General features: G+C 37.3%; 1 protein-coding gene and 1 long non-coding RNA gene across 5 annotated transcripts in view; both read right to left on the reverse strand.

The window, feature by feature from the left end:
* Positions 1-25,999, reverse strand: part of LOC105839960 (ankyrin repeat domain-containing protein 17) — a 29,777-nt gene that overhangs the window by 1,840 nt on the left and 1,938 nt on the right. The window contains exons 1-27 of one of the 3 annotated variants that reach the window (XM_036291522.1): positions 20,584-20,748; positions 18,908-19,348; positions 17,204-17,351; positions 16,130-16,410; positions 15,570-15,855; positions 15,198-15,499; positions 14,028-14,243; positions 12,942-13,562; positions 12,259-12,448; positions 11,416-12,020; positions 11,037-11,204; positions 10,744-10,954; positions 10,234-10,629; positions 9,760-10,095; positions 9,397-9,567; positions 8,622-8,987; positions 7,166-7,320; positions 6,912-7,087; positions 6,688-6,820; positions 5,865-6,598; positions 5,161-5,469; positions 4,864-5,058; positions 3,782-3,929; positions 3,484-3,691; positions 2,339-3,222; positions 654-1,979; positions 123-305 (exon numbers count right to left, since the gene is read on the reverse strand). In XM_036291522.1, the coding sequence (XP_036147415.1) occupies positions 123-305; positions 654-1,979; positions 2,339-3,222; positions 3,484-3,691; positions 3,782-3,929; positions 4,864-5,058; positions 5,161-5,469; positions 5,865-6,598; positions 6,688-6,820; positions 6,912-7,087; positions 7,166-7,320; positions 8,622-8,987; positions 9,397-9,567; positions 9,760-10,095; positions 10,234-10,629; positions 10,744-10,954; positions 11,037-11,204; positions 11,416-12,020; positions 12,259-12,448; positions 12,942-13,562; positions 14,028-14,243; positions 15,198-15,499; positions 15,570-15,855; positions 16,130-16,410; positions 17,204-17,351; positions 18,908-19,348; positions 20,584-20,610 (9,216 nt within the window). In that variant the 5' untranslated portion in view covers positions 20,611-20,748. Of the gene's footprint in view, positions 1-122; positions 306-653; positions 1,980-2,338; positions 3,223-3,483; positions 3,692-3,781; positions 3,930-4,863; positions 5,059-5,160; positions 5,470-5,864; positions 6,599-6,687; positions 6,821-6,911; positions 7,088-7,165; positions 7,321-8,621; positions 8,988-9,396; positions 9,568-9,759; positions 10,096-10,233; positions 10,630-10,743; positions 10,955-11,036; positions 11,205-11,415; positions 12,021-12,258; positions 12,449-12,941; positions 13,563-14,027; positions 14,244-15,197; positions 15,500-15,569; positions 15,856-16,129; positions 16,411-17,203; positions 17,352-18,907; positions 19,349-19,740; positions 19,804-20,583; positions 20,749-25,999 lie in introns of those variants that run through there. The other 2 variants (XM_012686630.3, XM_012686629.3) reach the window with 2 other exon arrangements.
* Positions 22,022-25,845, reverse strand: LOC118647174. Of its 2 annotated transcripts, none has more exons than XR_004964483.1 (2): positions 25,288-25,845; positions 22,022-24,349 (listed from the first exon to the last, which is right to left on the reverse strand). It is a non-coding gene; the product is annotated as an uncharacterized LOC118647174 (long non-coding RNA). The 2 variants fall into 2 exon arrangements; XR_004964482.1 differs by lacking the exon at positions 25,288-25,845 and adding an exon at positions 24,486-24,828.

Raw genomic sequence — 25,999 nt, forward strand, 5'->3', positions numbered from 1 at the left:
CTGCAAGCAGACAAAGTTGATATATCCATTATTTTCTGCATTAATATTAATAGCATTATCATATTATTTTATAGTTTAGAAAAAAAAATACTTCAAGTAGAAATACTCTCAAAAGATCTTACCGGATGTTGTTTGTCTTGTACGGCATCGGGCATTCCCCACGCAGGTGGATCCATCTTAGTCTGCTCATTCGGCGGCATTTCTGTCAGGTCCCCATACTGCCCCGGTAATAACGTCAACGTCGGCATCAATGACAATGGCGTATTTCCATTCGCTGGGAAAGGTTGTGGTGTATTGACATGACCCTAAACGTAATAAAATTAACTATAGGCGTGTGCAAACAAATGATAGAGATCCTGCGATTCTTAATCTTGAAAGAAAAATTTTCCAATTTTTTTTCACATAATATAAAACTTGAAAGCTGCTGAATTGTAAAATTACTTTTTTTAAATTATATTTTTTTAAAGTTATAAAAAAAACAATTATTCTGTATTGCATTAAAAAATACAAAATGTAAAGTATTATACATCCCTAGTCCTGGATCTTTTTCTTATGCGTTTTTTGCACCAAGCAATTGCACCATAATATTAAATCACATGATGAAAATAACAATAAATTTCACTGTGTAATCATATGAGCGAATTTACATTTACCTGGAAGGTGGATTCCATCATCTGATGAAGCTCGGGATCGACGGTAGATATACGTTGATTGTAAGCGGGATTCGATCGAAACATCTGATGCCTGTCGATATTGGGGGCCAGATTACAATTCGGCCAGGTTTGTAACTGCTGTTTTTCATTGACCATCCAACCACCGATGGAATCGGCATCCCCACCCGGACCCAGACCGCCTGCTGCCGAGTAATTCTTCCATGCCCTCTCAGTACCAATCGGTCGTGGTACCTTACGATCTTCGATCTTCAACTGACTCATCTCCTGAGCGACTTGTGCCGGCGACGAAGGAGATATGGCCGGCGAGCCACCATTCTCCAGGCTCGTGATCAGGTCAATGCCGCCACCACTACCAGGTTGACCACCAATGTTAGTCAGCTGATTAGAGAAACCCATCTGACCGATCATAGGATCCTGATGCGGCTGATAGCTAGTGTGCGGTGTAGCGAACGGCCAACGGGTCGTTTGCGCCGTCGTTGAGATACCGGAGTTTGCCGCCGGTGTCGCCCTAGTAGGTGTCTGGTACTTTCCCAACCCGGGATAGTTACCGAGCATCGCCAGGTTATTGGACTGTATCGCAGACGGCGGTGGCGTCGGCACAGTCGTGGCAAACATGTTAGCCGGGTGTAACCCCGCTGATCCGGCAGCGGCATTGAACATCGTTACCTGCGGCTTGTTGCTCAGATGAAGTGAACTAGAGAAGTCGGGGGCACGCGGGTTTAATCTTGACATACTGACAGTGGTATTGATCACAGAGGCGGATGGTGCGATGGTCTGAGCAAAACTCTGTATGTGAGGATGAAAAGGTAGCAGGGAATGACCGGCGCCACTTTGATTCTCATTCGGCATCATTTTGAGCAAACTTGAGTTGACGTTAGGATGCTCGTAATTGCCGCCACTGTTGTTCGTTGCCTTGAACAGATTAACGTCTAGCGCCGGCTGCGACGTGGACGATATCACATGCGCCGTCGGCTGGTGCGTCGTCGCGTTTCGCGTTGTCAAATCACCCTGAAAAACCGTTGGCCTATTGAATTGTGCCGCCATACCCGTTCCCATATCGATACTCTGTTGGGGTATCACTGGTCTAGCAACTGCTAGACTACCAGGTGGCTTGTTTGGTAGCGGATGCTCATTGTAGCTTGTCGAAGACTGAAATTGCGCAGGTTGCATAGGATTGTTGTGCACCGAACATGATACCACATTGCCAATCACATTGGTCGACGCGTTACTCGTGCTACCTGGCTTACTGGAAACCGGAGAGCACATTGCTGTACCGCGGTATCCGGGAGCTTTGGAAGCGTCTACCTGTGCTCAACAAAATTTTAACCATGTTACATTTCATTACTTCTTTTTTCTTTATTGTATGAAATGTTATAGTAAATTATACAACAAGATACAAGCAAGAAAAGAACAATGTTTATAATCTTGAAGAAATAAACTAACTTTTACTAGTACAATGAATTGTAATTTATCTAATTTTAACATCCCTTTTAAGAGTAAATTCTAAGAGAAAATGTTCTCTATGTAAAAGTTAGCCATTAAAGCCAAGAAATAAATAAATGCATGTGACTAAATTTATATCATAAACCAAGTGCCTTCTAAGCGTGCATAAGTTAAAGTAAATAAAATTTTCTATAAAAACAAAGTAGATAATCACGACGCACCTGCGGTGGGGAACTATCGAATTTAGCCGCAGACTGTCCCGAACTCGTGTTCGACGATACACCTCCGCCCGCAACAGTCGCAAAATTCATGCCCTTTTGAGTCTCGTTTTCTCTTCCTCCCCACATTGACTGTTGCGTGACCTTGGTAAAAGTATCGTTGAACAGAGAGTACTCGAGAGGAGTGTTGGATTGTTGTTGCTGTTGCTGCTGCTGTGGCTGCTGCTGTGATTGATGTTCCTGAGCCACGACCGGCGTCGTACTGCGAATACCCTGCTGCGATTGCTGTTGCGACATCGATTGCTGCTGCTGCTGTGTCGTTGCAGCTGATGGTGTTTGCGACAATGTCTGCGCCTGCAGCGACACAACCGGCGGTGAGGGTGTCACTCGAACGGAACTGGTTGATGTGGAAACAATCGAACTTTCCGGACAGTTCGTTGTCACAACAACCGACGACGATGAAATCGCAATCGTTCCAGCAGAGTAGCAGCTACTCGACTTCCCAGGATAGTGAGATACTATTGCCGACGGAGCGGTTAAGGTAGGCAGTGATCGGCAGTGCTTCGGCGATGTACTGACTATGGACTGTAGCTGGCCGACTGGATGAGGAGTCGCTAACGTGGATATGGCAGATATGACGGTCGCGGCCTGCGCCATGGGCTTCTGCTGCTTGTTCATTGGTATCGTATGAGTGGACTGCATAACAGTAGTGGAGCTGTGAGTCGAGGCAGTGATTTCAGATAGCTTCGCCGCAAACGTCTGCGTCGTGCTGGTCTTGGTGCCTGCTCTACCAGCTGTCATAATCGCACTCGTATAAGACATTGTCGTTTTGGTGTTTGACGAGGACGCCATTTGGGCAGCTACGGCAGCCTGTGCACGTTTCTCCGCTATACAGCACACGTTTAAGTTTAATACACGTAATATTGAAATATAATTATAAAAGCAATTATGCAATTGTGTAATAAAATGTTCCTAGATGTAAATATTTTCTTCAATAAAAACCAAATACAAATCTAAAAATAAATAAAATATTCAATGCTAGTATATTGTTTTCACAAAATAGTTTCGTAAATTAAATTGACACAAAAATAAACATACATGCAATTATTATAGTTATTAATGTTTACGTATATCGCGCTTTACGTTACCTGCAGCGACGAGTCTAGGTGCTGTTGCACGTGGCAAAGAAGTAGGAAAAGCACCAGCAAGTTTCATGCTGGATGATGAACGAATAGGAACCAACGAATTAGTGGACGCACCTAAAGGATATCCTGATTTATTAACTTGATTACTGGCATTTGTAGAAGATGCCAAACTAGGTGGCTTATTAACAGATCCAATTTTCGTTTTACATGCCTGAAAGAAGATGTTAGTTTATTTAAATCATTCCCTAAGTGTGCATATATAACGTAAAACTTATTACAAGTTTATTTCTCGCATGCTTACAGCAACAGTGGAGACAGACTTATCCCATGAAGAGGTTGTTGCAATACTGAGCTTTGATTTCGAAAGCGTCTGTAATATATCCACATCTGGATCCTTAATAAGAGTTTGTATCAATGAATTAGCCTGTTTTATAGCCTCAGACGATCCCCTACAAATGACGTAATGTCAATTTAAACACTAGTATTTCTTATTTATCATAAATTTTTCTCAAATCTGTGTTTTTTTAATTAATTGCCGTGATATCTCAAAGATAAATTTTGATCAATTGGTTTCCAATTTCACAAACTCATTAAACATAAGTTCCTTTATGTAGTGCCAACTAGAATTGTAATATTTCTTAAATATTCCTATTTTTCGTAATAATCAAAGTTGGAAAATATAAGTTAAAAAATTAAAACTTTTATTCTTGACTGATCACTGTTTTAATTATGTCAATTTATTTTAATAATTCTAGGCAATGATTACAGAAATTTTTAATTTTTTTATTGCAGATTTTTTTACAGACGAGGAAATCGCCGATGTTAAAGACGTTAAATAGTAATCTTCACAACGTCAAATTTTATTTATTACGAGTTTATAATTTTTTTGTATGGTTATTAAGATGTGCAAAATTATAATTAATATGATAAAAATATAACAAGAACAAAAAACCTGCAATTTAAAAAAAACTAAAAATCCCAGTTTTTCTTCTCAATTAAAAAAATATTTTTGTTTGATTTTCAAGTAAATTTAGAGATATATCTATTTATATGAGAAAAGTAGAATAAGAACTTTTTCATGTTAAGACTTCTCTTTTGTCTCTAAATGACAAAAGCAACTGAAGAAATTTGTCATTGATATTAATGCAATAGATCTTGATACATCTTTTACATCTTTGAAAAATTGAGAATACAATATGTCTTTTGATAAAGTTTATATATTTTACGTATAAAATATATAAACTTTATCAAAAGACATATTGTATTCTCAATTTTTCAAAAAAATAAATCAAGAAAAAACAATTTTTCCCAAAATTTTCAAAACATTTTTTCAATCTAATAATATTAAATATAGTAGCACAGATTGTTTAAATTGTTACTCACTTTATTGTAATTACTCTTTCCACTTGACATTTATTTTGCTTTTCTACTTCAATATGTGCGCCCGTTGCTACACGAATGGCATTTATATTACTGCCACCTCTACCGATCACTCGACTAATAGCATGTGTTGGAACTGGTATTTTCTTAGAACGGAAAGGTGAATTCATAAATTTCCCCGAATCATCCGACTGTCCCCTAAAATTCATAATTATATTACATGATTATTTGTGAGAATAATTTTAATAAATTAAAAAACAAAAAAATTAAAGAAAAATATCTCTAGGAATCATATCTTACTTTCGTACAACTTCCTTCCATCCTTCTTCACGCTTTCCGCTCTGCTTAGGACTAGTGTTATTCGTCTTCATTGATGTACTTAGTGTATCTCCATCATATTGATTATTATAAGACTTTTTTCCTTTGCCGGGAACATAAGTTTCATTACCAGTAGCTTCAAAATCTTCTCTATCAGCAGGATGTCTGGAAGATTCAAAAACTAATTGTCCTTTCAGCTTTCGATCGGAACTGATGGTGGTGGATGTCCTAGTAGTTGTAACCGAAGTTGTAGATACGGATACTGCACTGGTAACATTAGTCATGATTCGCCTGCAAAAGTTATCGATATGTGTAATAAATTAATATTAAAAAAGATCGATACTTTAATATTTAGTACAAAATTACATAATGTATCAGTGTACTTCATAAATCAAAAAGACAAAGTGATACCGTATTATACTGTGATACATGTATTTTATATTTATTTAACATTTAATATTATCTCTATTATCACCAACAAGATACTATTAAAGACCAATAATCTTATAGAAGATAGTATCATTATTAAAATTTAACTGATTAATATAACTATAATGATTAACAATACTATATGTAAATATATCTTTTTCTAATGTCGAATTTTTTTTTCTTATTACTTTTTCTTCAAGTTGTCTTCAGATTCTAAAAACAAAAATAAAAAGCAGAGAGAAAATGTGTCTACTTACTTGTCTGAAGTGTTATTCTGAGATTTAGTCGATGTCGCCGTATTCTGAGATAAATTGGTGTTCTGTGAAAGAAGAGTCTTGGACGAACGCTGTGGGGACGTATCCTTATCGTTGTTATTAGGGCTATTGATCTTCTTTTTCTTCTTCTCCTTTTTCTTCTCTCTTGCTTTCACATCATTACTACTACAACTGCCCTGACTATTTGCATCTATTCCACTGTCACCCTCTTCTCTGTCGGGATCTTCCGGGCTTCTATTTACAGGAGATGGCACGCTCTCCATTCTCTCGTCGCCGCCCTCATGCTCGCTGTCGTCCGCTCGGTCGCATTCTTCATCAGATTTCTTCCCGTTTTCTTCTTTATCTTCGAAAGGTGTCTCATTCTTCTTGTACTCCTCATGAAGTTTACGTTTCTCTTCCTTCTTTTCGAGTTTCTTCTTTTTCTTTCTTTCTCGTCTTCGCGCGGCAGCCGCTTTCTTCGATTCTTCTCTCGTCTTCTCCATATCCAGCTCTTCCAACAATATAGTGGCATTCTTATTCGCTTTAGCGGCCTGTGTCTCTTTGGCAGCTCTTATCACTTTCACGCACTCCTGGCACTTTTCCAAAAGCTCCTTGTCGCTAACCGTCGCTATGTACCTCGTCATCTCCTGATCGCTTGGGAATTGCGTCACGTGATTTACCATCCACTTGACTACCTTAATATGACCTTTCCGGAATGCAGCCATAAGGCAGGAAACCTAATTGTTATAGAATATATTATATATTTTTTTAAAAAGTATTAGGAAAAAAATGACAAATTTCTTGTCAAATAAATTATTATATGTACCTTACGGTTATCTTGCGAATCAATATCTGCACCCGCATGATACAGTAAATCTACGACATTAAGATGCCCGCCATTTGCAGCTAACCACAGCGGACTGTTCCCTTTTTTATTTTTTACTTCAACTTGGGTCCCCCTGAGGAAAAAGGAGATAAAATGTCACTAAACTGATCATTACGGTCATGAAAATATCATTAAATGTGAGACATAACGTAACGACAAATTACTTCGATAATAAGAGTTCTACGAAACGGCAGTGTCCTTTGTCAGCGGCGATAGTGAGGGCAGTATCACGGGATGACGGGACAGGTGTCGCGTTAACGTCCGCACCTTTGGCAAGTAACACGCGTCCAACCTCCACATATCCTCCGCTAGCGGCTTCCATCAATGGTGTTAAGCCCGTCTTTATCACGCACAGAAGAAAAGTTATTATTTTGCGTTAGAGAAAAATCATACATCGCTTGATCATTAAATATATTACCTTAGCTCGATGTTCAACGTTTGCTTTACGGTCGAGAAGAAGGCTAACGACCTCATGTCTTCCTTGAAAACATGCGAGTGTCAATGCTGTATTACGATTTGTCTCGATTTGCGCGTTAATATCGCTACCCATGTCCAAGAGTAACTTAACTGCCGCTGTATATTAAAATACCACATTTTTTTAAATATAATATTTCATTCACGATGAATTGTTTCTTATATACAGATATTCCTCTACTTATGACGAAATTACATTCCGACTTTAGTTATAATAGTAAAAATCAAATAGCGTTTATATTTTATATAAATAAAAAATATTATTTATCCAAAATAATCGTATTATTACTAAAATAAAATAACAAAACAGAATGTTTAATATTTGCTATTATAAAATTAATGTTGGTTAAGCATAACTTCAAGTGACTGATAAAAAACCAATATTACTTTTTCTTAAAATGTATAACCCGATGTGTATATATATAATATTATGCTATTATAATATATAATATGCTTATGCTATTATTATATATTATAATAACTATAATATTATAATATGCTATTATGCTATTATATATATAATAATATGCTTTATCAATTACATTATAATGAAGCTTAAGGAGTAATACCCTTGAGGCCCTAAAATGATTATCCAAGTTCGGGAATTTATGGACAAATGAATAGCTTTATTGAAAAAACAAATATAAATCATTTTGTGATATACATATTAAATTTTAAAAAATTTTTATTTATTTATAATTGTTTAAAATTGCGGCATACTGGCATACTTTCGCAAACGCATATTTTCCAATTTGCGTGCAACGTTATTCTTACAATTTTTATCTGATTGACTTTTAAACGTTTAAAAATTTTAACATGATCTTCTATTCATCACACAACAAAGTAGAATTTTTGCGAAACATTAAAAACTCTTTTTGCAATAACAATTTGTTTATCTAATTTTCAACCATAAAAATGTACTTTTTCCTCAAAATAACTGCCATTTGAAAAAAATATTTTTTAAACGGCTATGTACTTTTTAACTTCAATCAATGTAGAAAATAAAAGTTTTTCAATTTTTGTCCTAAGGTAAACTATCTTAGAGAAATCTTGCATGCAAAATGTGTCTTCAAAAAAAGTGCGTTTGCGGAAGTGTGTCAGTATATCGCCATTTTAAACAATTATAAATAAATAAAATTGTTATCAAATAATTTAATGTTTAGAATAAAATGGTTTACATTTGTTTTTTTAATAAAGTTATTCATTTGTCCACAAAAAATGTCCAAATTTAGGTAAATATTTTAGGATCTCAAGGATGGTGTTACTCTTTAATAACATCTAGTAGAACCAGATTATAATCCAGTAGTTTTCATTTTTAGTCAACAGCATGATAGTCCCAAAATTTATAAGTAAAAGAATATCTTTACTGATTATAATTAAATAATTTCAAATTTTCTTACCTGTATGACCATTCATAGCAGCCAACATTAGAGGAGATATGCCCAATTTCGAACCAGTACGTGAATTAATTTCAGCACCGTGACCTAATAATAACTTTATTATGTTCACGTAGCCGCCGGACGCAGCCAGACTCAAAGGAGTATAATCAGAAACATTACGATGTTCTTTGTTTGCTCCACGATTAAGCAAAAGCTCAACTACTTCGTATCTGCCACCGCTACATGCGAGGGACAGTGGCGTATCCTTGGTACGTTCAGACTGTGCTTCAATGTCAGCGCCATGATTGAGAAGAATTTCGACTACTTTCTGATGACCAGCCGTTGCAGCCAAAATAAGTGGCGTAAATCCTTTCTTGTCTCTGTGTTCTATAAGAAAATTATACGTCAGCTGACTCGTGTTTAATAAGTTTATATATATATATATTACAATGTACATGCAACAAATATTTTTTTACGTAGTATTAAGATCACTGCATCTTATGTTGGTCAATAAACAAAACAAATAAAAAATCAACATCTGAACATAATTACATATTTTCATTTTACATGTATTTTTTTTTGAAAAATAAAAAATATTTTTATAAAATCTATATAAAAAATGAATTTAAAAAACGTCAATTAACTTGCAATTATTATTAGTTTTCTTAAAGTTATTTACTAGTCACTACTAATTGTTCAGCGAATATTAGTAATCTTCTAAATTATACAAAATTTAATGTATTAAATAAAGCTTGATATATCAATAAATATCACGATGTAAATACATTTCCCTTACCTATATCCGCACCGCGACTCAAAAGAAGTTCTACAAGATCTTCGTGCCCTCCGGCACAAGCTAAAGTCAATGCTGTGTCGTGATTACTATCGGTTTCTGAATCGACATCCATACACGAGAATGGAGCGGGTGGAACTTGATTAGATGCATATCCTCCAACCGTTGGAACACCTATTGTACATTAATCAAGAACTAAACATATGTATTTTAAACATAAAAGCAAAAATATCATCGCTTCATATGTAGGATGTTATGTGTATATGTTAAATAGAATTTATGTTAATAGAATTTATCAATTTTAACGTTTTTTTTCTATGCACTACTAGTGCAATTATAGCAAAAAGAGCGTCGTACAAATCTTACCTGTTGCCGGATCCAACTGATAATTTTGCGCGGGAAAATTAGAAGTTTGCTGAGCATTGGCAGTTTGTTGTTGCTGGCAAGATTGTTGCTGAGACAGGAGAGGGTATCTGGCTTTCTTGCCTTTGCCGGTTGTTGGTGCAGTGTATACTTGTTTCTTGTCAGAGGTAGTAACGTTCACGGTTGTTGTGGTAGCGGGTGCTTGAGTCTGGGTAGCAACTTGAACTTGATTAGTACTGCAAGTTGTAGATTGCACATAACTGCTTGATTGATGAGGAGGTATACTATCTATTATTCCCGTCGCGGCGCTCACAGCAGGTAATGTTTGCGTAGGAAATGCTAATAACAAGAAAGTTGAAGCAAATGAAAAATTATTCACTATTGCAAAAACTTAGTGATAACTATAAATAAAATTTATATATAATCAAATATATATTTACATTTTTTTACCAGCATACAAGTTGCTTAGTAACTTACTTATTTGAGACGACTGAAGCAACAATTGAGGTTGGAAATTGTCGCCACTAATATGCTGCATACATTCGCGAAAATGTATACTACCCTGACGGAAACCTTCCTCAAAGGCTCTTAGACGATTCTTCAGCGTTGGGTTTTGCAAGGATTGTGCACTCGTTAATTGTAAACCCGCTGATATGTCTGCCTCTATTTGGACGCCAGCACTGGTCACTTGTAATGATGGTAAGGCCGGTAGAGAAACCGAAGGTACTGACAGCACGGGAGTAAAATATTCTTGGGATGCATGAGGACTTCCGCTTTGCTGAACTATTTGCGTCGTATGCAAATGCTGCTGTTGCTCCTTATTATTCGAGACATCCAATCTTTTCAATTCGAGCTTCTCTTGATCTTCCGTTGCTATACAAAAATGAAATAAAATGTTAAATTATTTTTGCTAATAATTTCAATTTTCTCATTTCTTTAAAAAAAAAAAAAAAAAAAAAAAATATATATATATATATATATATTTACTATCAACTGCATCCTCAAAACCAATAGAGCGAAAAATTTCAAACGCATCCTCGATAGGAATATCCGTGCCGTCCTCCATTTTCAATACTTTGTCATTAGAGGAGAAGTTTTTAGTCTTTTGAGCGCCAGTAAAAAATGCACAAGCACTTTCTCTGTACTTTCGCGTTAATTCAGGATCAGTTTGCTCGGGAAGATTCTCTGGCATCGTTTGCTGTTAAAAATGTTTTTTTTAAGTTATTGTTGCATATATTTTACCAAAATAATCGCAACTAATTATTCAACAATTTAATTACTTGACTGTGCAAATGGTGATGACCCGGATGCAAGTGTGACATCAATTGAGCAGGCATAAGTATACTACTACCCGTATTATTAGCAACTATATTTGTTTGCTGTTGTGAATGAATCTGTTGGTGAGATTGTTGCGATTGCGATTGAGGCTGCTGCGATTGCTGCTGTATCTATATCGAAAAAAAATTCATTGAAAAGAACAAAAATAGTTACGTGTGCTAAAGAAATTGTCCAGATTTTCACATACTACAAATTTGATCAAATTTTGAGAATAAGTTTATAATTAATATTAATAATTAATAGGTATTTTATATAGTTTTTCTCGCACTTTAAAAGATTTTTTAAGCCGAAATAGATGTAAAAATAAAAATAGAAATTTACCTGTACTTGATCTAACTGGAGCTGCAGTTGCTGGTTGAGTTGGTGCAGCTGTTGAACTTGCTGTACTTGGTACGAAGGATGCTGCTGGCGTTGCTTTTGCTGATACTGCTGGTGAAGTCCAGCCATTAGAGTCGCTTGTGTATGCTGCAATTTTGCCATTCCGATACTGGACGTAGCTTTCCGTACATTCTTTCCTTCTTTCTTGGATACAGGTTTAGCTTTTGGACGATCACTTATAGCAGTATTTTGACTGACGTCACTGCTCGCAGTAATAGGCGGTTGGGAAACGGCTATAACGGTTGGAGGGGTAGAAATACTCGGTGGACTCGGTGTAGTTGTCAAAGAAGTAGCGCTAACAAGAGATACGGTGGTAGTGGTAGTCGTAACTGGTAGCGGCGCGAGAGATAAGGGAGGCGAAGAAGGAAATGTATTTGTCGGGAACGTTTCCGTCGCGGTCGGAATCACAGACAGCGTCTTCTGAAACTGAGCAGCTTGCATTCCCATTATCTTACCGTCAAGGTAAGCGCTGCACATCAATGCCGTGTCATTAGCTCCCGGATACGTTAATGAACTGCCAGACATACCAGTTGTATTGCAAATTAAACCTTTCAAACAAAATAATCACATGTTAAAAATATTAACATAAACAAACATTTAATGTTAATGTAAATGCATATTTTGATGTAAAGCTTTGTCTATAATAAAGATTTAAGCTTTAAGCCATAAGAAATTCACCAACCTCAATTGACAATTGAGTATTCTTATAAAAATCGACTGTGATTGGTCAGTTTCTTATGACTTAAATCTTCATTGTAGACTAGGGGTAATGAAACAAGAAAATACCATGTGGAGATGTCGATTGAGTTGGCAGGTCAATATTCAACATGTTTGGTAATAATGCCTCTGTCTCACTAGGATCTTGTTGTTGTTGTTGTTGTTGTTGTTGTTGTAACTGCTGTGGTTGAGATTGATTTATAATTGAATTTCGAGAACACAAATTTCCTCCTTTAGCTCCTATTTCGTCTTCTACCCTCTAAAAGATATAATTACGACTTTACAAAAAAATCATGGCACGTAGAATTACAAAAATGCACTATATCAAATATCTTTATTAATGTCACATTTTATTTGATAAAGTACATAAATATAGCAAGAATTTTTTAAATCTTCTAAGAGTATTCTTTTCCAACTTAAATATTTTGAAAAATATTTAATTTATAATATTAGAGTATTGTGTGTAGACGTACTTTAGGCAAAATATATTCAAGTTTCACTTTATTGTACTAAAAAATTGTGTTTTAAACTTTAGTATAATTATGAACTATGGCTGTGTGTGTGTGTGTGTGTGTGTGTGTGTGTGTGTGTGTGTGTGTGTGTGTGCGCGCGCGCGCGCGCGTGCGCCCTAATTTTTGAGATCTTTTTATCCTAAACACAATCAATATAGATGCAAAATACGATTAGAAGATTAATATATCAAATAACTTTAGATATTAAATCGAAAATTAAGAATATGACAAGAAACGTACTTTCAATTCGTCAAGTATTTGTTGCTTTTGAAAGATTTGCTCTTGCCTAGTTGCAGATTTCCGACTTTCACTGGCATGTATCACTTGCGCTGCTGACGTCGGACTAAGACTAATATTAGGTTCTGATAAACTTGTAAAACCCCCACTGCCTTTATCAAGAATATTAGTATCGTCCTTAGTAGTAGCGGTCAATTCTCCTACAGGTTGCGAGCGGACTTGTTGCGCTTCAGCAGAAGTAAGGCTCATATCGGACATCATAGTAACCGATCGATTCTTTCTCAACAGTGATTTTTGTGTGTTATGCTTAGGTTGGAGATTTTGCACTTGTTCAGCAGTTTGTTGTTGCTGCTGCTGCTGTTGCTGCTGCTGCTGCGAATGTTGCTGCGGTTGTGTAGATGTTTGTTGAGAATGAGAAAACTGTGGTGAACGAATTGTATGAGGTTGTGGTTGTTGCTGCTGCTGCTGAGGTTGTTGTGGCTGCTGTTGCTGTGGTAGTAACATAGGTCCAGGTGCGGCACTATGAGGAGCGCTCATCATGATGCTATGAGGATAGTCCAATAATAGTTGAACAACAGGAGTGTGACCTCCTTTTGCAGCTTCTATCAGCATAGTTGAATTATCCTGTAATTTATTTTATTAGATTATATGTAGTTTTTGTTTATTGTGTGTGTGTGTGTGTGTGTGTGTGTGTGTGTGTGTGTGTGTGTGTGTGTGTGTGTGTGCGTGCGTGCGCGTGCGTGCGCGCGCGCGCGCGCGCATATATATAATTTTAGAGGATATAAACATTAAGATAATTTAAGATTGTATAAAATTAAAAAGAATAATACGCATGTTATGTATCAACCTTATTAATATTACATTCATTAATTTTGTGAAGCGTACATCAAAAGTATATGCATATTGATACAATTGATACATCAATGACAAGTAAATAAATTAATAAAAGTTAAATTGAAAATCTACGAGTATAAAAAATTATTTTTTACTTGATAAATTCAAGGTAATAAAAAGAGATAAATCTTTAAAAGTTTTCAAATCTTGAGAGTAATTGATTAAGATTACAGCTATTAAAGATATAAATCTTACTTTTAACTTATGAAATGGATTCGCAGATTGTGCGAGAAGCAATTCAACCACTGCAAGATGACCACCAGCGCACGCCAACGAAAGCGGCGTGTGATCATTGTTTGTCGTTTGTCGATTGACATCGGCGCGCTTCGAGATGAGAAATTGAACTGTGCACAAATGTCCCGCTCTACAAGCTTTCATCAGTGGAGTTCTACCTCCTTCTGATTCGTGTTCCTTGAATACAAAGAATCAATATAAATAATTCACACAGTAGCGAGAAAAATGATTAAGTAAGATTATATTGTATTCTATGTAGGATTTTCTTCTTAGCAATAGATGCTGAAAAAAAAAAGATTTGTTGTATAAGGATTCTTGCGATTATAGAGTAAGATAAGATACATTACATTAGGTTTATAGGTATATAGGTTTATTTGAAAGTGAGAAGCCATGCGACTGGATATTGGGATAAAAGGATAGTTAAACGGTTGGAGAAATATATGTAAAAATGTAAAAGGTATAATATATAAAATATAGTATAAGATAGAGAAAAAGATAAGGTGTCTGGAAAATAGAGTAATTAAATGTAAATAAACAGATAAATGTCAAGAGAAATAATGATTAAGAAATTAAGAATTTAGGTTAAACCAGTATAAAGCCTTCGGCACACGATACAATTTTTCTTGCTAAATCTCATACAAGGCGTCTACTACGTATCCTCATTGGCTTACGATTGGTGACATAATCATTCGAGCCAATCAGGACACGTATTAAGATGCCTCGTATACGATCTAGCATAAAAAATCGTGTGCCGAAGGCTTAAGATAAGGTGTGGATAAATGCAAGATTAAAATTTCTAATGTAAATCAAGTCCCTTCTTGGCATTGTATATGCTTGAAGTAATAAAGATTCTATAAATAATTCACACAAAGACAAAATTAAAAAATGTAAGATTATATATAAAAAAATATATATAAAACTAAAATAAATTGTAAGTAAATCGGAATCTATGAATAAAAAAAAAATAAATTTTTGCTTTTAAGATAAACATTAATAAATCTAAATTAACAAAACAATTAAAATAAATTTGCAAGTAAATCTATGGGCACAACAAAATAGATTATTGCTTGAAAGTAAATCTTTGACCCTCTCTAAAAGGTAACTCTCAATGTTATATTTTTAAAAACGTACTAGATCAGCGCCAAATTGCAACAAAAGATCAGCAACGTCTGTATGACCGTTCTCGCACGCGTATGTCAATGCTGTATCTCCTGTTTGTGTCTGAGCGTGAACATCCGCCGCACTTTCCAAGAGATATCGAACAAGATCTAAATGTCCTTCCTGTGCAGCTTCCATTAGAGGAGTGGAAGCACCCAGTTCGATATCTGCTCCCGCCTTCATTAAAAAATCGGCAACTTCCAAGAAACCACCACAGCAAGCCAAGGTGAGCGCCGTTTCCTGAGTCTCCTCAGTTTGAGCGTTGATGTTTGCACCTTTTTTATATCCATGTCATTATAATCGTTATACATTCAATTGTTATTTAACGACTCAAACATTGTATACCTTGACTCAGAAGTAAAGCAACCATTTCCTCATGACCCTCGCGCGCTGCTTCCATCAACGGCGTATAACCCTCATCATTAACTTCCTCTATATTTGCTCCTCGCTCGATCAGAAGCATAGCCAAGTCCACATGACCGCCACAAGCGGCTAATGTCAATGGCGACTCAAAACTGTCCGTGGGCATATTTACTTGGGCACCTGAATCCAGAAGTAAACGAGCAACTTCCACATGACCGTCCATCGATGCCTCCATAAGGGCAGTATGCATTTCATCGGTTTTATGTTCCTATAAGAACACGACAAAAATATTAATATTTAACATAATTTAAGTATTAATAACAATCTTGTTAAAAGCGCCTTTATTTTCATTTTTTTAACAGGTCATAAAATAGAAAACAAGGAACAGTTCAATATGTCGAATAAAGAATGATCGATATGTTTTCCTTAGTCAACTAAAGTTCCTTATTCTCTATTCCCTTTATTGCACCTCACACATTTTCTCTATTCTATTTTTTGTATATAACCCCTTATCTATCAGAGAAAGATAAAACAATCGTTACCTGATCCGCGCCAGCTTCTAATAAGAAACGAACCATCTCTAAATGTCCCTTATAGCATGCCAATGTCAATGCGGACTCTTTAAATTCATTGGAATGAGTATTAATGCCAGCCCCATGTTCAAGTAGAATTTTGGCAACTTGAACATGCCCGGCGCTTGCCGCTTCCATCAAAGGTGTATGACCGTTCTCATTATGATCTTCGACATTGGCCCCATGGTTTAGCAAAACACGTACAACCTCCTCGTGTCCACCGGCGCATCCGTACATAAGAGGTGTATTACCTTTGGTGAGTGCAGATATATTTGTAACAATATCATTGACTAAACCAACCTTAATACAATGCGGATATCCCTTTACTTACAACTACTTCGGCTGCGATCAACACAACGCTACAAATATTTCTAATCATTTAACTGATCAATCAAAACAAAAACCTTTATGATTTATAGTGTCAAGTTGACCGTAACCTTCGACTTATGAATTTTCAAATTAATAACCGATATGCGCAATAACGCTAAATATTATTTTTATAATCATTTATTGAACATATAACTTATATTTCAGCTAAACATAAATTTTTATATTTAATATCAAAATTTTTATAAAATTATATTAAAAATTATATTCTTAACCTTTAGACTGCCGACAAGACCAGTATAGTGGTCCAGGATTTGTCAAAAACTTTGCATAGGATGTACCACCTAGTATATAGGTGTACTTTTTTGTAACTTTTTTATAGTGTTATCTGGCTTCTATTTCTCTATTTCTCGTGTAAATTGAGAAAAGTTTTGTCATTCCTTTTAAATTGAGGTCTATATAATTGTTTTCTTTATTCATGTACAGAAATGTCTTATTTATATAAAAAAATTGCTAGAATCAGTTTTAACGATGTGCATATGTAGCGACAATTTAGCTCACTTAACGCTATATTCTACTATTCGATTTATAATTAGTTCAACATATGACGAAAGTTTGGGAACGTAACCCTCATCGTAAATAAATGGATATCTGTATTTACATATAATAAAAATGCTTCATTACATAGAGTTAAAATAAACTGATGGATTATTTTACCTGACGTAGACTGAGCATTTACATCGGCCCCGTGAGCAATCAGTAAAGACACGATATCTACATGCCCTGCACTAGCAGCTTCCATCAAAGGGGTACAGTCCCCTTTAATGCCACGATCTTCTACGTTAGCACTCATCGCCAAAAGTACCTGTTTCGTAGAAAAATCCAATGACATCAATTTCATCGGTCTACGAAATTCCAACTAAATATTATCTTACATTATAATTGTATAATTATAATGCCAACTTCACGTGCATGATTAACATGACGGTTTGATAAACAACAAAAAAAGTTAAAGAAAACGAAAGTTTTAAAAAAGTCTTCTACATAAGAGCATACAACATTTCTTGTGACTTATCTAATCAATGTAACGTTAATTAAAGAAAACAAATTAATAATTTTAACTAATTAACAATTAGTTTTCAATTATTCAGCCTATAAACAATATATAAAAATAAAAACAATCAAAGAAGCAAAGAAAATAGTCTTCTCGTTGTAAACCTAAGCTAGAATTTACTTTACAATAAAGTAAGATAATCTTGTATCATTAAGCAGTAATCCCAATGTCTGACTGACTGTAAGTTACAACATAAAGTAAAAAAATGTGATTTGTTCAGATATTATTAAATATTACATGCCAACATAGAAGTCATTTTATTTTTATAGTTTGTACACTTACAATGTACATACAAAAACGCAAGACATCGGCAAATAATGTGTTTGATATTATTTTCAACATCATCTTTTTGCATAATAAGAATTACTGTACCAATGTATTATTACAGTCATTCAAACTAAACTGTTAATATAAATTCAACACCTGTACAAATATAGTAAACATAATATTACATGTACATGATAAGATTTACACAAGAATTAATAAAGTAACAAAAAAAGAGAAGAGGTAAAATTTATTTTATCCTTATAGAAATTTAATGCCAATATTAAATAGGCCAGTAATTAACTACTTGTTTTGCATATTCAGAGCACAGCTGTTAGTACTTTTAATACTCAAAATATATAATTAATCATTAGCTAACTTAATATTTCCAAAAGTAAATTTCTGTAAGAGAATATATCAGAAAATGTCTCTTAGAATTTATCTTTAAAATGATGGTAATTGTGAGAATATAAATATCAAAGAATTTTAGTAAAATTTATTTAAATTATTATATTAAAATTACAGTAATTACTGTAAATTAACAATTTTACTCAATAGTAAAATTCTTTCTATTCTCCCATGATTTTAAGAATAAATTCTAAGACAAAATTTTCTGCGTGTACACCACATATGTGTTGGCACACATAACAATGCAATATATACATAGCTTTATCAAAGACACTATAACATATTCATAAGCTCAGGTTTTTCTTGATAGAGGAGGAAATTATTTAAACACAAATTCATATAGGGTCGAGCTTGCAATTCTATGATGTTTTAACACACACACACACACACACACACACACACACACACACACACACACACACGCGCGCGCGCGCGCGCGCGCGCGCGCGTACAATGCATACATACTATACAAAGATTGTATGTTAAGCGTGTGACTAAAACAGAAAATTTCTTATCTGCACATAGCAGCAGCCTGTCTCAATAAACCTTGTAAAATATCACACATAATTTGTTGATGCAAATTTCTAGAACTTACAGAGACAAAAGGTGTACATGATTATGATTTTGATCCAAACCTGAGCAAGTTCGTAGTAACCAGCTGAGCAAGCTAAAGAGAGCAGACTCTCTCCTTCCTCGGTGGTCTCGTGGACGCTACGACCCTCTGTTAGCAATTTCCGAACGGTACCGACGTCGCCGTCGGTGCACGCCTCAACGAGAGAGCGCTTTTCGTTCGGCACACGTGGATTGTCACTGCGCATACGTGTTAATGCTGCCGCAGCCTCGTCCAATGCACAGGAGACACTCGATGTTAAACGACGAAGCACCTCGTGATCAGGCAGGTGCTTCCCATCACCCGATGATAGCTTTCCGATGCCAGCTGCTTCAAGAAGTGCCTCGAGACGTGCCTGAGTCTCAGGATCCACGGAGCGCTCGGGATCCTCGGAAGTCAGTAAAAATTTTGATGACTCAGAATGATCCTCGTCTAATTCAACCTGATCAATTGCAAAGCACTCCACCTACAATAAGATATCTGTTGGTAAAAATCAATATGTACATATAATTTAAAAAATATGCAAGAATTGAATAAAAGTTAACTGTTGTTTCCTACTTGCTTATCTACATCAATCTTGCATATTAAGAGAAAAGTATTTAGTATTTATATAAAATAAGTACCTAAATAAAATTGACATAGAAAATTATTATAAGTATAGCATTTTTAAGGCCAGCTGTATTTAAACTATGCTAAATTACAACTTTTCTTGTCAGTGTGACATATTGTATGCTATTATCACAAACATTATAGCAGTAATAATAAAATATCGAACTCTTAATTCTAATTATCTCAACAATAAATTATAATCACAAGCTAAATACTTTTCTCACAATTTGTTGTGATTGCACGATCTACTTTATTAATTTGTGTCATCGAACAAAGACACGTTATATGAGCACAAGATTCTGGGAATCGAACGATCAGATCAGACCAGATTGGAGTGATTAGGCGAAAAGAACGGAAATGCCTCGTCGGAGAAACGATGTATCTTCCAGTGCTCCGTCGTGTTCGCGTAGCCGCGACCGCGAGAGACAATAAACGTAAATCGGGAACGCCGGGTGAAAGTATAATTGTGTTTTCTAGGCGGACGGTGGTAGTGGCGGCGATAAGTGACGTTACAAGCGAGCGCTTAACGCTCGGCGATGCGCGCGGCCGTTCCCCCGCGAAGGTGTGCGAAGGAGCGGCCACGAGTGTGGCGGCAACGGCGGCGGCGATGGCGATGGCGACGGCGATGGCGATGGCGACGGCGATGGCGATGGCGACGGCGATGGCGACAGCGATGGCGACGGTGACGACGGTGACGACGATAACAATGACAACGACGAAGACTATACTTCCACAACCTACGACATCCCGCTCGCAAGTAATACCTACGCGCGAGTCGTGCTCCTTTTCCGTTTTTTCTCGCCTCTCCTCACCCCGTCGCGAAGCACAATCGGCCGAGGCAGTGCGTAGAGAATAATAGGGCGACGACGTACATTCGCGTCGAGACCGTGCTCGCACTCGCGCTCTCGTCACTCTCTCGTAAATTCGTATCCATACGCGTACAACGCCGATGATTCTTTACCTTCCTTTCCACGTCGTCAATGCGCGGACGAGGGAGGAAACGACAACGCGCGCGCGACAAGTCGTCGCAGGCAAGGAAACCCGTCGATACGAACGCTGTCGGATATATGGAATAATATGGTGGATCGGTACTGTAAGCAGTCGCTTCCACGCGTGCATAGATCAACGACCACCACACGTGAGACGACACAACGGAAACTTCACGGATAGACAAGGCGATCGTCAGTGAGCTGGCAAAGGAGGTTGGCTGATGGCTCCTCTCGGCGGACGAGCTAATCGGCACCGCGAACTCGTGCGGGCATTCTCACGAGCGAACGCGAGCGCGCGCGAGAGAGAGAGAGAGAAAGTGTGTGTGTGTGTGTGTGTGTGTTTGTGGCGAGAGAGGGGGGGGGGGGCGTGAGCGAGTGAACGAGCGAGAACGCGATGCACTTGCAGGAATCCCGTCAGGTGGCGCGCCCAGCGGCGGCGACAGTGCGACAAGCGCAGCGCATACTCGCGCACGAACCGCGCATCTCATTGTACGTACATACACATTCGCACAGCGCGCGGATGGACAGGGTGCACGTGCGACGCGCATCGCTGGTGTTCATTCGCGGCGGTTTCCTGCGGCCATGCGAGCGAGTAAGCGCAATTCACATGTATGCGTGCGCGCGCGCGGGCGCGCAGTGTTCGATGGTGTACAAGGAGCTGGCGAGTGCTTTAACCAACATTGCGCGACAACACGGTCCCATACACGTTCTCGCGTACCTACACACGTAACAAAATACATACACATACCAGTCATTCTTCTCTTCTTTCACTCTTTCTCCGTCCCGGAGAATTCGCTCCCCCTCCCCGCCACTTTTCACGCGCAGGAGATACCGAGGAAATGACGAGGTAGAAGGAAGCAGAGGGGGATGAAGGAGAACGGCATTGGAATACTGCACCTCGGGCGGTCGCGATGCTCTCGTAGCATCAGAATGAAGGTGGAAGTCGTTGTGAGGCGCGCACGCTTGCACTAGAGTAAGGAAAAGGAGTGGAAGGGAGATGGAAGGAGGATGGGAATTGCATGATGGGATTCGTAAGAGATGAAGTGGCGAGAGAAAAAAAAAACGGTTGAAAGGGCGACGAAAGGACGAGCTGACGCGGCCGAGCCACCTTCGGAGTCGTCGACGGCACGAAGGCAACTATCAATGCGTATATGTATCCCGGGTTATATAACTCTTTCCCGATGCGCGAATTCCCCGCTGACGTTCCTCCTTTCTTTCCCTCCCTGCTTGCTCGCTTGCCTCCGGTCCCTTCGTTCGACGGAAGCTAGACTAGACGGCGAGATCGGCCATCTACGTGCACCGGCGTATCTAGCGAAACAGAGACCGCCTGGTGGCTGATATGAAACCTAACGTCGGCCAACGAACACGGATAACGATAAACTCGAGAGCGAGTGAGTGGGTGGAAGGAAAGTGGACGACGAGGTAGCGGGGCTAAGGAAGGCGCATTTCGACGCCTTTGCACGATCGCAAACCTTTCGAGGATTCGAGGGCAACACCTTGACCAATCTGATTCATTTACATCTTCATTCCTATCGAATTAATTTTTTATTTCTATTTAACACTTTACTTTTTGCTAATTCTTCGAGAAAGATAAGAAGATAATTAGAGATTAAAGTTCATCTACATTGGTAGAAAACGGAAGTTAATCGTCGATTAATTACTTAAAATTTTTGATCATATAATTCGTAGTTTCCCGAAATCTAATATTTTTACAAAAAGAAAAAAATTTCAGGTAACGACATAATATTACTGTATCCCTTAAGTTAATCACTGATTGAATTGATCAAATTATTTACACATCTATATAACATTATGTAGAGTCAAATATATTTTCTCTTACACACTTTAACTGCAGACAGGATATATATGTACGTAGATGTATACACGTGCCTTTTTAAATATAAAAAGTAAAAGGAGCAATTCAGCAAATAAATCAACAATAAGTTATTAACTTTGCAATGCGTTTTACACGACGCTATAAATAATTTTGTGTGTGTGTGTGTGTGTGTGTGTGTGTGTGTGTGTGCGCGCGCGCGCGCGCATATGTAAATATATATAGATCTTTTTTAAGATTAAAAAAAAAAAAGAGGATAAAACAAAATCTAGAAACTAAAACCGACGTTACAACATTACATTAGACAAAAAAGCTAGTTTCAGCTGTATGACAACGAGAAACAACGTCATTAAAATCTACCTAATTTTGATTCAAAATAGTTGCATCAATTATTTAATTAACTTGTACAAAAGTTTCTAAAATTTTGTAAAAATGTAGGTATCAGAAATGCAATTCCAATAAATTGGAGATTGAATACTGTCGAAAGACTATTTTTAAGTTTTTAAAAATTATCTAGTAGAAAAAGTAGTTCCTCAAAGTTTTCTCTTGCGCATGCAAAGATTACATATATTATATATTAATCCTCTTCCATTAGTATGTGTAAACAAATTTTTACCCATTCTAGAATTGAGTGCTAATTAAAAGTGTCTTAATTTTAATTTGACGAAGAATTAGGTTGATAAGAGGGAAACTTGCGTCAAGCTGTTTTTCATAGAAAAAAAATGATCATCTTATAAGTAGTAAGCAAAAAAATAAAGTTAAACGAGCTTAACATTAACCAAGAGCTATTTGAAACGCGCCAGGATTGTATTTGGAATAACTCATGATCAACGATACTTTTTTCCCCTCTTTCTAGATTATGATCTTGCTCCCGATTCATAGAAAAGGAAATAAAGCTAAACTTAGCACTCATGCAACCGGATTTTAATTCCAATCGCGCAGTACAACTTAACCCTAACCTAACCTAACTTTAGCGGTTAATAATTTCCTAATCGTTTCTAAATTAGATCAGATTTATTTAGGTCCCTGTCACAATAACGTAAATAAAGGATAAAAACTCTTGCAGTCAATACTAACTCACATTAATGCGATTCGCAATTCGACCTCAGCTGATCAGTGCTAATTTCTCTAAATTATCTTTAACCATCTGCACCATAGACAAGAATCTAGAAGGCGACGTTTGTTAGTAAGTTGGCTCTCATCGTTGTAACTTCACCTGGTGGCATATTTTTTTCTTATCAGAGCGATTTACATCGCTCCCTTTGAAACAATGATCCAGATTAAACAAGCGCATTATTTCTCTGTGGATTTGCAAAGTTTGATAGAGAAAAACTATGCGCCAAAAGTTGTCTACCGAATCTAACGTTCACTTCTACCAACGTTGATTAATTTTAGCCTCGGTTTATTTTTTTATCTCGTTCTAGTTATAAAAAATAAAGAATGAGTGAAAACAAATTTTAAATTAATTTATGTCAATAAAAATAGGCAGTAAGAATGCCTTTGACTAAACTCGGATTGATTCTGCTTGAGAACACGTTTAATTAACACAGATAATTTACTACTTAACACATGGAAAGAAAGATTGGACCAGAAACGATAAATGCGTGGTTAGAAATTTTGCAACAACAAAATTGTCATGATTAAATTGACACTGATTAAATGAATCAAAGTTGGGTGGAGGTGTCGAAAATTGGTGTCCCAGATCTTTTTCGTAAACTGTCAACTCGATGAATATGAACAGAGAACCAATCATAACGTATACGTCATTGACTTCCCGAGACAGTTAAACCAGATGTTTATTAGTTTATATATTTCGCCTACAATTCACCGCAAGTCGCGACCAGAAATTCGCCGCGTGATGCAACGAAGAATGTTTCACAGTTCACTCTTGTCAAAAAACCTTTCCCCCCTCCACTGCACCACACATATACAACTATACACTCGTTGAACATCGCAATAAAACAATTTTTAGAAAAAAATTCCAATCGAATCGACTGCATGGCGATGCTGTGTATCGATCAAATCGTAGTCACTTCTGAAAAAATTAAAAGAATTATAAAAATTGATTCACTTCCCAAGGAAAAAGACAAATGTCAAAAAGTACGTCATTTTACAGAATTCTACAAAAATTTCAAAAATATCATCTGACGACATAATTTTACATCCCTTACAATAATTTGCTTTCCTTTTCTTTGTCTATATTTCACATCAAGACTATAAATGCTGCCAGATTATGACAAATCAGATAAAAAATGTTTTCACAAGTTTTCTTCAAGTTATGTCGTCCACATTAAGCATTCAGAGAGAATTAGGCTTTTTAGAGACATTAAAGCCTGTATGAAACTACGCATTAAAAACTTGAACATTGCGAATTGGAGATTAGAATTTAATCAATTTAATTCCTATCTTTAATTTGCAATCTTCAATCTCTAACGCGTAGTCTGATACGAATTAATGTCACCTCCCACCCCCAAAAAAAAAGATTAACTTTGACTCGGTTTACTTACTCTTTATCTTTTCTAATTCTAAAAATTAGAAAAAGAATAAGTTAAACTGAAATATCAAAGTTAACCTACATTGGTGGAAATGGACATTAGACAAGTCATTCCGTTTAGGTTTAGGTTTAGGTTTAGGTTTAGCTTGAGATGTGCAGAAAACGACACTTTTTTTTTTAGTAATTCCTATCTCTATCAATGTCGATTTCTTGATATTTTTATTTTTTATCTTTTCTTAATTCTTTCTCTAACTAAAGAAAAAGAAGAGCAAGTTAAACCACGATTAATATTTACATTGACAGAAATGAACAAAAATGGATAAATCAAAAAGGAAGTGATATTTCAGTCATTTTGAAGTGCACCCTCCCGCTCGACGAAAATCATCTCTTTGCATGCGACGACCGACGAGTCATAACCTCGCCGTTTTCCCTGCTTGACTTGGATGTCCTCCTTCACGCGTACGTACATATATACATACCAGATATATGCCAATGACACGCGCGAGTGTAAGCACTCATACACCATAGAAATCGCGAATACCTGTATCACTGAGTAACGGGCGTGTATGTACGTGGACGGATATTTTGCGCGCGCGCACGCACGCACGCACGCACGCACGCACACACACACACACACACACACGCGCGCGCGCGCGCGCGTGCGCGCACACGTCCCGTAGATCGTTACGATCGATCCGGTATAACGAACGCGTGCACGGATAATGTCGCCGACATTAGCGACGCACGCGAAAATGCGCGTTAATAGAAATAGGAAATCCCGCAGAGGCGCTAGGGGAGGGGGGGGGGGGGGGTCGAGAAAGACATAGACTCGAACGCGAGCTCGACGCCACTAATTCGAGATCGAGGATTCAACGCGTTCCTAGAACTGGCGAGCGCGATCCAATGAAGATAGCGTGTATCCGCCCAACGAACGGCGGTAGCGACGGCGACGACGAAGACGTCAACGTCGTCGCGGCGACGAGGGGAGGGGGAGGATGGAGAATGACGCCCACAGATAGAACAGGATATAGGAGCACGCGTACCTCGTCAAGAAGGAAGACGCTTGTTCCAAAGGTTCGCGAAGGGGAGGACAACGGCTCGGCTCGATTCGGTCCGAGAGCGCGTGTACCACGTATGCGCGTACGCTACCAAGCGTAGACTATAGCTCTCTCGTTCTCTCTCTCTCTCTCT

This window comes from Monomorium pharaonis, chromosome 8, assembly GCF_013373865.1.
Source record: "Monomorium pharaonis isolate MP-MQ-018 chromosome 8, ASM1337386v2, whole genome shotgun sequence".
In the NCBI taxonomy this organism is placed as follows: Eukaryota; Metazoa; Arthropoda; class Insecta; order Hymenoptera; family Formicidae; genus Monomorium; species Monomorium pharaonis.